This window comes from Blennius ocellaris (assembly GCF_963422515.1).
Source record: "Blennius ocellaris genome assembly, chromosome: 4".
NCBI lineage: Eukaryota > Metazoa > Chordata > Actinopteri > Blenniiformes > Blenniidae > Blennius > Blennius ocellaris.
The window spans coordinates 8,717,740-8,733,192 of record NC_137653.1 but is presented as its reverse complement, the minus strand read 5'-3'; the positions used below and the strand labels follow the sequence as shown (position 1 = coordinate 8,733,192).

Below are 15,453 nucleotides of genomic sequence, written 5' to 3'. Positions count from 1 at the left end.
GAGGCAGCTCAGTCTGTTCATTGGGATAAATATGGGGTTCTATTTTTTTGTTTGTTCTTCTGGCTCAGAGACGCTTTAACATGGAGACAGGGAGAGATGGGGAATCGAACCTGCAATGTTCCGATTGAGAGACACCCACTTTTATTTTGACCAAAGTCAAGGGGTGGAAATGATAAAAGCGGACATTGGCCACAAGGTATCAGAAACAGAAAATGTACCAACACCTACTCCCACCTAAGATTGATTTATAATCTCCATTTACCTGAAAACAATGGTTTTCGGTTGTGTTAGGCAGCTGGAGTACCTGGAATAGAAACGTGGAAAAAAACAAAAAGTTCCCAAACAAAGATTCAAACCAGGACCTCCTTGAAATGAATTAACAGTTCTAACCACTGTTTCACCATGTCATCCCAGCATCTTCAAATTTGCCATGATTTCCAGGTGCAGCAGCACATCAACACAGTGGTAAAATTAGAGCAGAGTACACCAACTGTAACTCGAGTGTTGGTTTAATGCCAGTGAGTCACATTGGGAGTAGACGCGTAGGCTCCTCAACACAACAAGTAAACACGAGAACCATTGTAAATCCAGTAAATTTAGGCAAATACACTTTGCAAAAATAACACTGTGCCCACATTCTTGAAAATATACAATTATACTTAATTATATAGCGTATTGCAAGTTATCTGCTGGAACAATCCAAAAAGTGTTTCATTTTTTCTTTTTCAATCTTTAGTTTGTAAGACTTTCCTTTTCTGGGTCTTGCTTTAAAATATGTTTCTCTTTTAATTGAATAATAAATTAAATACTTTATTCTTTATGTTGGGGTCTTTTGCTCTCATTTCAATTGTCCAGCTCCTCATATGAATGTTTTATTTCAGGGTTTTTGTGGAACTGTGATTTTTCATTTTTGTAAAAATCTCACTTTGCAGCACCAGAAGACAGAAAAGAAGTTATTTGAACATTTTCGTAACAGTTGTTGCTTGATTATTCAATATATCACCCAAAAACAAAACATATACCTTCACTTCAAATATGATTAAAATGAAATGTAAACACTGAATTTATGGTAAATGCAATTTCTTATCAATACCCTTTCTACAGCTAATGATATAAAACATGCGCTTCTTTCTTCAGTCATTAAGATATTCAAGTTATTTCCTCGAAATAGTTAAAAATGAGGAGAAACAGTGGTAGTGCATTACATGCAGAAAATGCATCTGGTGTAAATTGATGCAAAAACAAATTAATGAGAATTTTAGATCACCGCTCTTTTTTTTGTGCAAAAATTTGAAAAACATATCAGACGCCTGAGATTTCAGCACTGCCTTTCGTGACTTGTTGCTCAAGACACGGGACCATGATTTAACTCATAAAGTGGTTTCAGTGGTCTGGAAGTACGAGTAAGTGATTAGTCCTTCTGCAAATAAGCCTTAATGTACAACAGATTTTGAATAGAACTGCAGAAAGGAAGTGGTTAACTAAAAGGGAATGAGTGGAAGTGCAGTGCGAAGTATTTGAGGACATTTATGTAAAATGTAATAAAAGTAATTGCACTGTTCAAGGACATTACAGTTAGCTTAAATACCTTCTTTTTTTTTTTAAATATCAATCCCCTCTTTGTTTAGCTTTAAAAGCGAATAAAATGACAGAGAAAGGATCCTCACATAAGTTATAAATAGACTATGACAAAGTTTTTTTTCCCATTTTTGGCGCATTTTTCCCTCTTTTTTGACAGCTTTGTCACGTGACTGGCCGTGACCTACATGGAAAGGTCATTCCGTCAGAGCAGAAATACGACTGCAGTTCAGTGACGCTGAAGTTGACAAGTAGCCCTGGGCATCCTCATGAGATCTGAAGATTGTCTCCAATCGCTAATAAAAGGCAGTGTATAAATTTCTCTGGTTTTCAAGAAGACAAAGTGGAGGCAACAACTAAGCCCAACAAGTCCACGCTCGCCTCCATTTCCCAGCTACATTAGGTGTGTCAGAGGTGAATTACTCACGCTGTCTCGCAGTTGAGAAGAAAATCTTTGACCAGTTACTATGATGCCCATGTTTTGGAAAACACACATTAAGGAGTGACACGTATCAAGCAGGTGCATTGTGGTCTGGATAATAAAAAGAAAAATAAATTCTATTTTGTCAGATTAAAGCTGTAAGAAATAAGTTGCATCCTGCTTTTAACCGACACCCAACCATGTGTAACACTTCAAACTTGCTCAGGCAGGATCAACTCTACCAACAATAAAAGTGAAAAGAAAAATAAAGTGGATGGGGCATGCATCTGGTCAATAACTCAAGAAACCAAAAGAAAAACCCGTGATAAGATGAAGTGACGGCATCAACGATAACTGACAGGAGATCCTCATGTTTAGTTGCTCATCGAAGTTGTTTAAGAAAACCTTGTTATCTCTCCAAACCTTCACTCACAGCTCTTTCTCCATTACCATCACCTCCTCCCCCGGGATCTGCTATTTCAGGACCAAGCATACAAACTAACACAAGTAACTGAAAGCAGTTAAAGTCAACTGCTGCAAGAGCAGAGAGCCACGGGGGCTGACAGGTCTGGTTAAACTGGTTCTGAGGGGAGAGGCTGATACTTGTTTAACTGCTATGCATCTCTCTCTCTCTCTCTCTCTCTGCTTTTGCTGTGGATTCATTTCGAACCTGTAGCTTTAGTGTATGCAAAATGCTAGTTTCACCTCCTGACCCCTTAAAGCGAATATAAAGGAAAAGTATTTATGCTAGATATTATTAAAGGCAAGCGCTGCTTTGATGGTAAATGCATGGAAGGGTTTCAGGAGGCAAGCTCCTGAAACACATAAACAGACAGACCCTCATGAATCAGCAAGGCCTGGCGAGGCAAGTGATGATTAAGCGTGCTCTGACCACATGCAAATCTCACCTTCAGATGTGTATTACTTCTTTTTTTTTTTCTCACACATCAAAGGGAAGTATCATCTGCAGCAAGAAACCTGCAGCGCCACATTTCCCCCATCACTGAAACTAAAAACAGACAAGACACTTGAAGCAAGAACACGCCTGTTCCAAACGCAGGAAACTGAGAGCACGCGTCAGTATTCCCTGAAAGGATGGGGCATTAGGAAAGACACTCCTGGCACACAGTGTATTTCACATGTGCCAATAGTTGTCCCAAGTCTGAACATAAACAAGCCAATTCGTCTGCCCTCAGTGGCACATCATTGCTCATCACATGATGCACTTCTGAGGTCTGCGCCTCCACTCAGCCACACAGCTTATTTGTGAAGCTAAGTGAGAGCAGATAATGATGACTACTGTTCCCATTAGTTCAGCAGGGGATTTCTCCCCACGCCATTTATTAATAGGAACAAATCTTCCAACACATGACTTGACCCTCATCTGTGAAACATTGCTGAAAACGAGGCTACAGGACAATAGTGCCTCACCAAAAAGTATGTGCGCGACTGTGTGTGTGGCCTTCACAACTATACACCGACTCAGTAGATCAGGCTTGAGGCTTTCATTTTATTTCTTTTTTTTTTTTCCCCCCTCAAACTTCAGGACAGTTTTAACATATTTTTCAAAAAAAAAGTATATCATGCCCACTTTCCTAACCTCTATGCGATAAAAAACTAACCCATTTATAAAAGTTTAAACACATCATTAAAAAGTTAAAACCATACACCAGAGATACCATTATTTACAGAAGCCCATTAAATTACAACATAAATTAGAAAATATTTACATCCAGGACATGACACTGGATAATATTCTATGTTTGGAATTTAATGTCTAATTAGAAACATTTGAAAAGAAAGAAGTATGTACATTTGCACACATTCTCACAACATACACGCAGCACTCTGGCAGGAGTGAGCTTGTTTAGAGGGTGATAATAACTCAGGGTTTTTAAATACTAAGGAGGATGAATACCTTGGTCACAAAAAAAAAAGTTTCACTGCCATCTTTTAAAAAGGCAGTGTAATAATGGAAGCGCTGCTATGCCTATAATCCACATAAACACTGAAGAGGCTTCCATCGCTGCAACTTTTAAGATCTCTGGATTTAGACCCGAGAACAAACTAACGTACTAATAATCACTTTTTCTTCCAGCCCTAGTCAAGGTTTAATCATCTCCCAGGAAAAACACAATAACATTGGACACACACACACACACACACACACACACACACACACACACACACACACACACACACACACACACACACACACACACACACACACACACACACACACACACACACACACACACACACACACACACACACACACACACACACACAGGAAATCAGCGGATTTGCCTGCAGACAGAGCAGGAGGGGGAAAACAAGAGGAATTCACAGCCGCTCATCTTGAAATGATGTCCTCTCAGGAAAAAAAAAAAAAAAACACCATGTATTTTATGTATTTTGTTTTCCTCTTGCTTGTCCATATAGGTCCAATGGCAGCAGCATCATCACTTAGTCAACTGAATTGAACTGCATAGTGGTCAGTCTGACATGGTGCGTGCCGCAGTTTCACAGAGTGGGCTCCCAGTCCTCAGCGGTCACCGTGGGTGCCAACAACGGTTCAGCTAAAAGTCCACGTCTCAAAAATATAAATTTACAGTGCAAGAGTGCACACATACACACTCGCGTATCAATTCAGCTCTCAAAATGACAATACTTACTATGGATTTTTTTTCTTAGTTAAAAAAAAAAGTCCAAACGGGCAGACTGCGCAGCAAGGGATTCGGGTTGCTCTGAAGTTCATATGGATTCTCCGCTGAGCTCTCATTTCCTGTGCTTGTCTATTTTGTCGGTAGATTTGCTCCCACTGTCTGAGGATCCCTGGGTGTCGCTACCAGAACTCAGGTACATCTTGTCCACTTGTTTGAGAGACTCATTCAGGTAGTTCTGCAGCGAGGTCATGGCAGCGCAGATGGCCGGGGAGCCAAAGCCGTGAGTGATGAGGCTGAAGTGAGTCAGGCAGCCTTGAATTCCAGGTTCCAGGATGGGTGCAGGTCTGGTGTTACCGATAGCCGAGCGGTCCTGAGAGAGCAGGTCGGTGAACTCCTTGCAGATTTGCCTGGAGGTGGAAAACCAACATGAGGAAAGATGGAACCACATGTACTGATTCACTGTGTCCCCAGAGAAAATCCCATGGATGATACCGCTGTGGAGACTCCAGTCATCTAAATATATTCAAGATTCTTTTTAGATGTTGATATGTCTAGTTGCTACATCTCATTCTGCTAAATGTGCAGAAAGAAAAAGCTCAAGAATCGCTCACAGGGGTGGCCAAGAGGGTAAAGAAGCGAGCTGAAGAGGGTTACAAAGTTACCGTCGGACCCTGAGCAAAAAGGCCCTGAACCCCAAATCAACCTCCAGTTGCGCACAGTTAACTATAAAAAAGGATGCATTACATGGACAGAAATAATTTTTTCTCAGGGAATTAACTATCCTTAAAACCTTAATGAAGAGGCACCTACTTGGCAGCAAGGAGCATGTTCTTGCGGGAGTTGACGTCGTTGCGGTCCACATGTGGCCTTCCCAAGTACTCAGCAATAGCCTTTGCTGGGAACTCAGTTTCGCACACATAGCCAAAGTCTCTTGCTAAATGGACTGCTTCACCTGAAACAAAAGGTTTGCATGAATGGGAGAATATAACACTCCAGTCACATCTACATTTAAAACAACTCAGAGTTGAACCTTTTTAAAATAGGTGATTCAGTGAACCCAGCTTTTTTTTTTTTTTTTCCCCTATTGGAGTTTGCATGTTTTTCTCATGTGTGGACATGAGTTTTCTCCAAGTACTCCACGCTCCCTCTCAGACATTTCAGGTTGATTGAATAGGTGCAGATAATCACATACCTTCAATTTTACACCTGTGGGCAATTTAAGAAATTAATAAATACCCTCTGGGCTGCCAACTTGTCTCAGGTGTTCCTCATCTTTCGCCCCATTGTGAACCCGTCCCTCAATAGCTTAAGTTAGATGAAGCGGGTATTGAAGATGGATGCAGAATTCCAACATGGCCTTTGACAGACTGGTCAAAGATCAAATGCTACACAGCGGGGTAGTTATCGGCTTACAGCAATAAACTAGCAGCCTGATTTACACAAGTACTGAGGCAGATGAAGTGAAGCAGTTTGAACTACAAAATAATCAACTGTGCTCAGTCTTCTAGCTTCAGGGAAGAAGCGCTAGTGAGATGAATATTTTTCCATCTTCAGGGTGGTTTGACTTGCATGGTCATAATGGGCTTATGTGGATAAATGCTAGTAGAGGTTGCCCAAGGCGCCAACAACACCGCTTATTGATAGACACGCGCATCACTTCAGGATGCAAGCAGCTATTCAGAAGCACAGGCTTTAAGGTCATCTTGGCCTCCTGGCGAGCCGAACACAAGATAACAAGGCTTAATTCAGCTTTGAAGGTCTCTAAATAACACCAGCCTCCAGTCATTTTCCTGCACAGAGTCAGAAGCCCATTTATAAAAATTAGGCATATACGGTGCAAAAATGGGGGGGGTGTATCCTGCCTCAGCCAGCGGCAGGTAGATGTGATTAAAATGATACAGCGATTACAATGGAGCGGCCCTGTCTGGGTCGTTGAATGATCGTGTCTGAAAGTGAAGGTCTCATGCCATCATTACGACTCTTGTGTAAACAGAAAAAAGTCTTTAAAATTAGGCGTGTGAATGTCTGTGGCTATTTTACAGGATGGAGAGATTTAGAGGTGCAATTTATTTGAGGATGTGCAGCTTAAGGCCCTGCTACACATGGCTGTGCAATGCCTCAGTTGATGATTGTGCAAACAGCAATGGATAATTAACCACCCACAACAGTAAAGCATATCATGCCAACTTTTTTTTGAGGATTTATTCTTGTCTTTAATTGGTGGTATGTCAGCACTTCCAACCTTAGAATCAAATACCAACTTAGAAATGATAGATTTTTTTAAAGAGATTGCTCAATTAAAAACAAAACTTTTTTTTTTTTTTTTTTACATGGACATATAAACAAAGAGTTGGAACATGATGAGTGACCTTCAAAGAATGCAATGAAGACAATGTATTGTTTTTAAAACGCACGCAATGTTGAAGAGATGACGTTAACACATTCTCACATTATTAGAGCGACATTCCAGTCGGTGCAAACAGCAATTATATCCGAGAAGGTGCAATGTGCTACTGAGTGACATGTTATACCTTCTACTAGTGAGGTAAGTAGAGTGACGTTAGCCGCCTTTCTTCTTCCTGCTGGCAGGTTCAGCCCAATCTTATCCAGTTTTTCTCTCAGAGAACGACCTCCATTTTTTGACTTGGCTCTGTGGACAACAAATAAAAATAATAATGCACACTTGTGTAATTGGCAATTTTCACTTTCTTCAATCATGCTTTCCTTAAAGACATCTATTCTGCTGAGAAACAATCTGTGCAATAGTATCTTTGTGCATATAAAGCATAACTAATATGTTGGAGGAGATGGTCATTCCTGTGAAAGGTCATGTGAAGCCTCTCTGATAAGCAGCTTCTCTTGGCCTAAAAAACAAATGAAGTCTATTGATATTTGCACTCAAAAAGGCCAAGGTGAAAACAAAACAAAAAAAATCACTCATACATGTATTTTGCAGAAGCTCTTAAACTCCCCTCTTGCCAGAGCTGATTCAGTTTTCTGCATGACTGGCAGGCAATCTCTCCCTCTCCGTGGCGGGGTGAGGGATGGAGTATCTTTAGGGAGGCATGTGTGCGCGAGTACCCCCACCCCCCCTTCCGTCCCCTTCTCCCCCTTGTCCCACAACTAACAATCCCCCCCTCCTATTGCTATATGACCTACTTAAAAGTGACTGTATTGTGGTGCATGTCAGCATTAACACAGGCACAAGGGAAGTGGCAAACACAGCTCCCAAGTACAAAACACTCCGGTCAGGAGTGTTAAGCATGTACCGTAACCTCACAGTCCCTCAGCAGAATGCCACACAAACGTATGTGCCAGGAGGTCAACTGCTCTGGCACCGATGAACCCACACACGAAGCAAACTTTGACCAAGACATAAATATGCACACAGAAACACACCCACAGTCTTTAGATTGGTGCTCTGTTGATGAACCGATCCTCAAAAGGAAATGCTGAACCAAAAATTGCAGACCACACCAAAGAACATCGCATGCTTTTTTTTTTCGGGGGTACAAAAAAAACCAAATTTTTCAAATGTAATTAAGAGTGCCATCTCATTACTTTGAAACCTTCACAATCACAGGGGTGATGTAGAATACAATCAAATCCTGGCCAGCTGTCACGTTGAATGAATGTGAGCCCTGACCTGCGTAAAACGCCGCCCAAGAGCGACGCGTTGAGGCACTCTGGGGCTGACAAACGTCTCTGGACCTCTGCCACGGTAACCTTGTACTTGGACGTGGAGCTCAGCAGGGACAGTCGACCCGGTACGGAACAAAACACCTCCGTGGGGTTTGATACCATGCCCAGCAAGGACTCTTTCTGGAAAGGAAGGCCCAGTGTGTTGCCTTTTGGTAGAGTGACAGGACCTGGAGAGTGACGGAAATATCGTAAGTTAGCCAAACAGCAAAGAAGCACACACAAAAAAAAAAAAAAAAAAGAGAGAGAGAAAGAAATGAAAAGGGTTGAGCAATAGCCCGTTTATATGTGCACATTTCTTTGGTATGTATATAAGCTCTAATCCCCTCTCTGAAATGAGAAAATCTGTGTTTTCTTTGAATGTAATCATAAGAGTGTGTGTGTTCTACTCTGCCAGACTGATGGAACCAGTCTGTTCTCTACAAAAATGGTAGAAAGAAACGCTACTGCACAGCATTTCGAAACATTTCGCGTGGTTCATGAACCACTTTACGCCAGATTGTCTATCGGCAACGGTGCCATCATGCCAAACACTGTCTATAAACAGGTACACACATACAACACCCCCTAAATCTGCGCCACAGATACACATCCTCACGGTGAGATTAGGTCTCTCAGAATCTTGTGCAATCTGGACAGTATAACTGTTTAGGGTGCACCGGGGGGGGGGGGGGGGGGGGGGGGGGTTGAAGAGATTTAGCATACAGAATCAAACTTTTCAAGTGACCACAAAAGCACTGACAGTCATCAATCAGACAAAAAAAACAAAACAGTACAGCACACTACAATACAAAACAGAACTATCTTCATCCTCACCCGCAAGAATGCCCCCCTGATAATAAGTCCTCTGTAAGCGATCAAGGTTCCTGCCACCTCGTAGTCCTAATACTGAGACAAAAATCACAGAGTCATGTGAGTGCTTTCATTCTCCTGTGGCGCACATGGCTGGGAATGACATGCCATTGTTTACAAGTGGAAAACCTAGATCGCCCATAGCGTGCCCTTGAGCATGGGAACAATATAATGAGCCATCGCCGATTTCCGCAGCCAATGGCGACTGGTTGGTTTATTGTGCTGTGCAAATCGCTTTCTGCTTGTAATTATGCATCGTAAGATCACACATATTATTTGTGTGTGTACCAAAACCAACAACATTTATTGACTGTAAAATAAAACATTGTCATCAAACAAAACCCCAACCTAATGGTCTAAATATTGGCATGCGACATAATTGAGGCATGTCAGTGAGGAAAAAAACCAAACAAAACTAAAGCAGACATTTTAAATGATTTATTATTTTTTACCGGTTCATGCATTTGGGCCGATGTACAAATCTGAGCAGAAACAATGTTGCCGGGGCTAATCTTTCCCATAGTCTGTTTAATAGATTCCTGATGACAAAACAGCAGGAATACGTTTCTCCCTAAAAACAGTTCAAGTCTCAACAAATTACTAAACTGCCCTTCACATGCAAGCCTGATGCCACACCCCGCCAAAAGCTGGTTCTGCAGAGCCAAACAGCTTCAAGATCAGCTCATAATTTCCTGTTAACGTGAACAGCAATTGCGAACGCAAGCTTAACCAGCCTAAAGAGGATCCAAAGCTTTCCTCCTCTGTCACAGTCAACATCGCTGTTGTGAGATTGCCCAATTTTTGTGTCATGTCAGCTATAGTCTGCAGAATTTGAAAAAAGGGGGATCGCTGCTTTCCCACTGGGCAACCATTCAAGCACCTTCACCAAGAGAATAGGCAGCGGATCACGTCAAGCTTAGGTAAGTGCATCTCATGGCTGTGAGGATTATCATCGTAAGCGCGAGTGCAAACAGAAGACTCCTCCTTTGCTGTACTCTCACACTGAGTGCCCTGGCATGCCACTATAGAAGCATGACATTTCCAAATATGTGGAGAGAAAATAAGGAAGAAGAAAAAATTTCCAGTACATTTCCAGCCCTCATCAGTAATTACTGCATCTTTGGTTGTGCACAAGCACATATAACCCAGGCAGAAAAAAAAGAAGTTTTTTTTTCATTACTTTTGACAGTTAAATTATAGTTGTAAGGATTTTTTTTAAAAACCTACCTTTTTTGATTACGGTCTGGTCCGCCATAACAATGCTGTGGTCATCAACATGCTGGTCAAAAGAGAAACGAAGAGAAAAGTTTATTGTTAAGGGGTGGAAAAAAATAAAAGGTATATTTTGTGATGTCCTGCCCGTTTTTTAATATTCAATTGGACATTTTGCATGCACATTAAAGGAATAGCACAAAACACCAGGATGAATCTTTTAAAAGATTTGCAATGAAAACAAAAAAAGGCCTTTCCATATTTTTTTTAATTACTTGTGCATGATCTTTAATCTAAGCTTTTTTTCCCCCTCTCTCTTAGGTTTTCTACAAAGTATTGCACCAACCAGGCCTATACTCACTTGCACATCCTCCAGTCCGTGGCCCATGTCATGCATGCCCATATTATCACCAATCACCGACGAATCCAGGCTGTGCGCGTGTGGAGGCAGCAGCTCCGGCCGGCGGAAGCCTTCCCTCCTCACCCCGGACGAGCCTCCCTCCAGGCCCAGGATCTGACTGGCCAGGCCGCTCCTGCCGTGGCCCCCCAGCCCCTCCTGGCCCTGCCGGCCGGGCCACGGCTGCTGCTGGTTCGACGACGGGGACTGGTGTATGGAGTTGATGTTGAAAGGGTCGCCGAGGTGCGAGTAGGGGTCGCCGGACTGCGGGTAGGAGATGGGCTGGTAGGGAGGCGGGAAGTACGGGGGCTGGAAGTCCGAGCTGGCCGTGTGTGACAGGGAGGGAGACGGGCTGTAGAGGTGCTGACTGACCGCCGGCAGGTGGGGCAGCCGGGGGTTCCCATTGCTGCTGCCGTCGTGTCTTTCCTAGGGAGGGGGATGACGGAGAGTGAGAGGGATGCCCACAGCACGGCAGGTGGTCCACATTTAGCAATCAAGGGGCATTGCCATCTTTTTAAATCAATCCAAAATTGTCGCTCTTGAATATTGATTACATATATTGTGTTTCAGTGGGAAAATATTTGCAGACTAAAATGCTCCAACAATTCAGCCTCCCGGATTGGGTTTTTTCTGATTCGCAACTTTTTTTTTTTTTTGCAACGTCTCCTAACTCATCGTTTAGTTTAGTTAATTCCTCATGTTCTCTTAACAATATTCTCTTTTAGCGAAAAATAAATAAGTTTAAAAAAAATCTACAAACGCGAAATGTTGCAACACATTTGTGTTCCATGACACAATGGTCTCACTATCTGTTAAAAAAAAAAAACAACCAACAACAAAACTCACCTCACAATCATCCTCATACTTGACGTTGTCTGCTAATTTCCACAACATGCTGGTCGGGGGAAAAAATACAGAAAACAAGAGAAGCGAGCAAAAAGAAAAAAGAAAGAAAGACAGAAAAAAAATACCGTCGAGTTAGTCCAGGTAAGAAAAAAAAATGAGCTTCCTGGTGATCATGAACATTCGCGTTGTTCTTCAGCTGCAGAAAAAGACGCAGAGTTGTGGGGCTGAGGAGCGAAACTGACTGACCGACTGACTCTCCCGCCACACAAATGACTTTTCACAGCTGCTAGGAGCGAAAATAATGGCTGTCAAGCTGTATTCCTCCTCTCTTCCCCCCTCTCTCTCTCGCTCCTCTCTCTCTCTCTCTCTCTCTCTCTGGCCAGTGAGCTCCGCACTGCTCTCGTGAAAGTGGGAGCATAAGAAAACTTGACTCCCTCTTATGGACAAAACAGCGACGTTCAGTCTTCTTGAGTCAAAACTTGAGCTCTGTACTTTTATCTGCGCCGCTTGGGCTGCACCCTGTGCGGTGACGTCACCAAACAGGTAACTCAAGGCGCGGGGCTGATTGGCGGGGCCATCGTCCAATCAGCGGTCGGTCCGTCTGTGCGGCGTCTTTGCCGTCGTTTAAAAAAAAGGGGAAAAAAAGGAAAAAGCCATAATCCTGAGGTTTACTGTTGTTCACTTTTCCTGTCCTAATGTGAGGGAACTAATTTGGTTGGCTGCTTTCATCACAGGGCCAGAAGGTTTTCTTTACCATTTTATACATAAACTAAGATTAATGATCATCTCTGTCAAAACAGTTTTGCAGTCATTCAAAAGGGATTTAGTGGCTTCTATCAACATCGCTCAGATTAAATACAGGCGTTTCTTTGAAATTATGTTATTGGAAGCCTGTCGTTTATTGTTTGATGCCTTTTGTGTCAAAAACCAGCACAGCTTTGACTTTTTGTTGTTGCAGTGACGGATTGATGTTGGCTTGGCGTTGCTTGGTCTCTGAAAGAATATTTAAACTCATCTTTTCCCCAAAGTAGAAGGTATTTACAAGCAGATTAATAATACATTTTTCATGTATGTTAGAAAGGCCAATTGCTATTTATCCTAAATAATCATCTCCATTATTTGAAATTGTTTGCTGTATTTTTTAAAGTATGCCTCAGCCAAATACTATAACTAACACGCTCGTTTTATTCCATTCAGTGAATAAGATTTTTTTTTAGATATTAAAACAATGTGCTGTATGCAAATTGAATAGCTGAATAGATTGACAGGTATTTATAGACCCGTGACAATTTAATGTTGGTGTTTCACAGTGGTGGTTAAGTGCTCGTTTCAAACCACAATAAGCCCTAGGGCTTATAGCTGCATCATTCTCTCTCTCTTTCTCTCTCTCTCTCTCTAAAAAAAACAACACCCTCTAAAGCTCAAAGGATCTTAACAAACAGCTCTTTCTCGGCTTCATTTACATTTTGGTTGAGTTTTGCAACGCTTCAAAACAAAGCTTTGATATTCATCACATTTAAAAAAAAAAAAAAGAAAAGAAAAAAGGGGGCTAGACCATGTCTTTGGGTTGTTGTTTTTTTCTTTTCGTTGTGAAAGTCACCTGCTTCATTTCGATGCTGATGAGTTTGAAAATGTGCATTTGGTTGTAAAACTAACAATTTATTCTATGATGTGATTTTGTATCATTTGACGAGTTATGACTATATGGCTTATTTATTTTTATATATTTCTAATTTGCTCCTATAATGGACAGACCTTTGTCTGTTAGGATGACAGCCTGTGGCGTCCGTCCAAGCCAAGCTGCGACCATCCGCCGCATGGGAACAACAGGACGTGGCCGGCCGAGGATTATCTTCATTTTGCGTGCTGGTTTGGAGCTTGTTGGTTTGTGATGCCAAGCGTGAAGTGAAACACACGTGGATTAAACGTCGAAACAAACGCATACATGCCCGGAGAAAGTTAGTCACGCCTAAAGCGTCGGTATATATTGTTATAACCAATCCTCATATTCGGCTTGTCGATTTAATGAGAGCTTGATATTGTGATAGTAACAAATAAAAATAAAATAAAATAAAAAAATCACATGATGTCTCGAGAACACTGTGCAAGAAACGGCAGTATAAGGCAGAAATATTTGGTTTTCAATTCAAAATCTGAGCTTAAGATTTAATTTGATATGAAGGAAGCGCATCTGCAAAATCCAAGTGAGTCACGCTTTATTATGAATTTGCACGAATATATAACATTCTTATTTTTTGCTAATAAGCAGACAATTTTTTTCTCAGACTTCTAATATTTTTACTGAAGTAAAAGTATGGTCTACTATTTGTGGAGGGCAATAAAGGGAAGATAAACCTTATGCAAAGCTGCTGTTAATCAATTTTCAAAAATGGTTCATAAAACCGGCGGACAAAAATCTTTTCTCTTTTTCTTTTTTGTTGTTGAAAGAATTAAGAGTCACTCTGATTGACACTTAAATCCACACAGATCCGCTCGATTATAAATCTGGGTTAAATTGCAACGTGATAAAGCAAATTTAGTAGCGAGAGCGACCAACGTGACGCAGGTTTTTACGCTTCGAATCAGATACAAGAGGGGAAATCCGACTTACCCTCCAGTCTAACCTCTCCAGCAAAGACATCTGCGAGGCTCCAGTCACACCAATCCCACCGAGACGCCGTGAATGAGTGAAACCACGGGAGATTTACGTCGCTGACTTCACCTGATTGACGCGCAGGCGCAGTGTGGAGCTCTACACCTGAGCGGAGCAGTTCAAAACAATGCCTCAAAGATGTCACATGCCAAATAACTCCTTAAAAATCATGCATTTATTCGTTCCATGACACAACCTGGTATGCATTGAAATACTTGTTATTATTTAATTTTTTTTTTTTTTTTTAATAATGGTAGACGTGTGTTCTATAAGTGACATGCAGGATTTAATCCATATAATTTTACATCTAATCTAATAATTATCCAAAATCGTTCAGAAGAAAAGTAGCTAATGTAGTAGAGGAAAATGTTAAGAATGGATGAACAACATTTTAAAATGTATTAATAATAAAACGGGGTGAAAAATTCAAGATGAGGTAATTCCACCCTGAAAGCCCTGCTCGCCTTAGGCTGACCAAAAGAATTTGCTTTCAAAAGCCACTAAAGCTTTTTTTTCCCTTTTTTTAAGACAAGAAAACCCCTCCTGTTATCTGATCTCTCCAAAACTTTGTCTTAACTGAGGTACAGATCAAAGTGTCTTCGGTATGCGGTTGAGAATGTATCCTACATATTTTTGCTCCGAGAATAATCTCACGTCTTTACACCAAAAACTAACTAAACAAAGTTTCAAACAGAAAGAAAAAACGCTCACATCCCTTTTCAAGATTGTTTCCGAAGCATCTAACTCTTGATTTTAAAAATATACCCCTTTCTTTTTGCTGTACATTAATTCTTAAAAAGATGCGTAATTGAAAAATTAGGCTTTTTAAAAAGAAAATTGATTTCATATGTAAATAGTTGACAGGCACCTTTTTTTTTAATGTATCTTGGGCCATCCGTGCAATATATATATATATATATATATATATATATATATATATATATATATATATATATATATATATATATATATATATATATATATATGTGTGTGTGTGTGTGTGTGTGTGTGTGTGTGTGTGTGTGTGTGTCTGTGTGTATATGTGTGTGTGCGTATATATATATATATATACATACACACACATACACACATTTTTTTCTTTTACAAATATCCCTTCACCTCAACTTCT

At 41.0% G+C, this 15,453-nt stretch overlaps 1 protein-coding gene across 3 annotated transcripts; it reads right to left on the bottom strand.

Annotated features, from left to right (window-relative positions):
- Positions 1-3,489: 3,489 nt before the first annotated feature.
- tfap2c (transcription factor AP-2 gamma (activating enhancer binding protein 2 gamma)) lies at positions 3,490-14,337 on the bottom strand. Of its 3 annotated transcripts, none has more exons than XM_080495267.1 (8): positions 14,283-14,337; positions 10,790-11,251; positions 10,444-10,495; positions 9,181-9,252; positions 8,312-8,534; positions 7,197-7,315; positions 5,476-5,617; positions 3,490-5,072 (listed from the first exon to the last, which is right to left on the bottom strand). In XM_080495267.1, exons 1-8 carry the CDS (start codon positions 14,310-14,312, stop codon positions 4,778-4,780), a joined length of 1,395 nt encoding a protein of 464 aa, XP_080351393.1. In that variant the 5' UTR covers positions 14,313-14,337; the 3' UTR covers positions 3,490-4,777. The 3 variants fall into 3 exon arrangements, with proteins under 3 accessions (XP_080351393.1, XP_080351392.1, XP_080351394.1); XM_080495266.1 differs by lacking the exon at positions 14,283-14,337 and adding an exon at positions 11,672-12,010; XM_080495268.1 differs by lacking the exons at positions 9,181-9,252; positions 14,283-14,337 and adding an exon at positions 11,672-12,010.
- Positions 14,338-15,453: the final 1,116 nt, after the last annotated feature.

What these genes read in the sequence shown, in the direction of transcription:
- tfap2c (XM_080495266.1), bottom strand. Translation starts at nt 11,719, where the DNA reads ATGTTGTGGAAATTAGCAGACAACGTCAAGTATGAGGATGATTGTGAG. An exon ending in ACGGACTGGAGGATGTGCAA is followed by an intron (nt 10,496 to 10,789) that starts GTGAGTATAGGC and finishes TCTTTTGACCAG; the next exon opens with CATGTTGATGACCACAGCAT. An exon ending in TTGGGCGGCGTTTTACGCAG is followed by an intron (nt 7,316 to 8,311) that starts GTCAGGGCTCAC and finishes TGTTGTCCACAG; the next exon opens with AGCCAAGTCAAAAAATGGAG.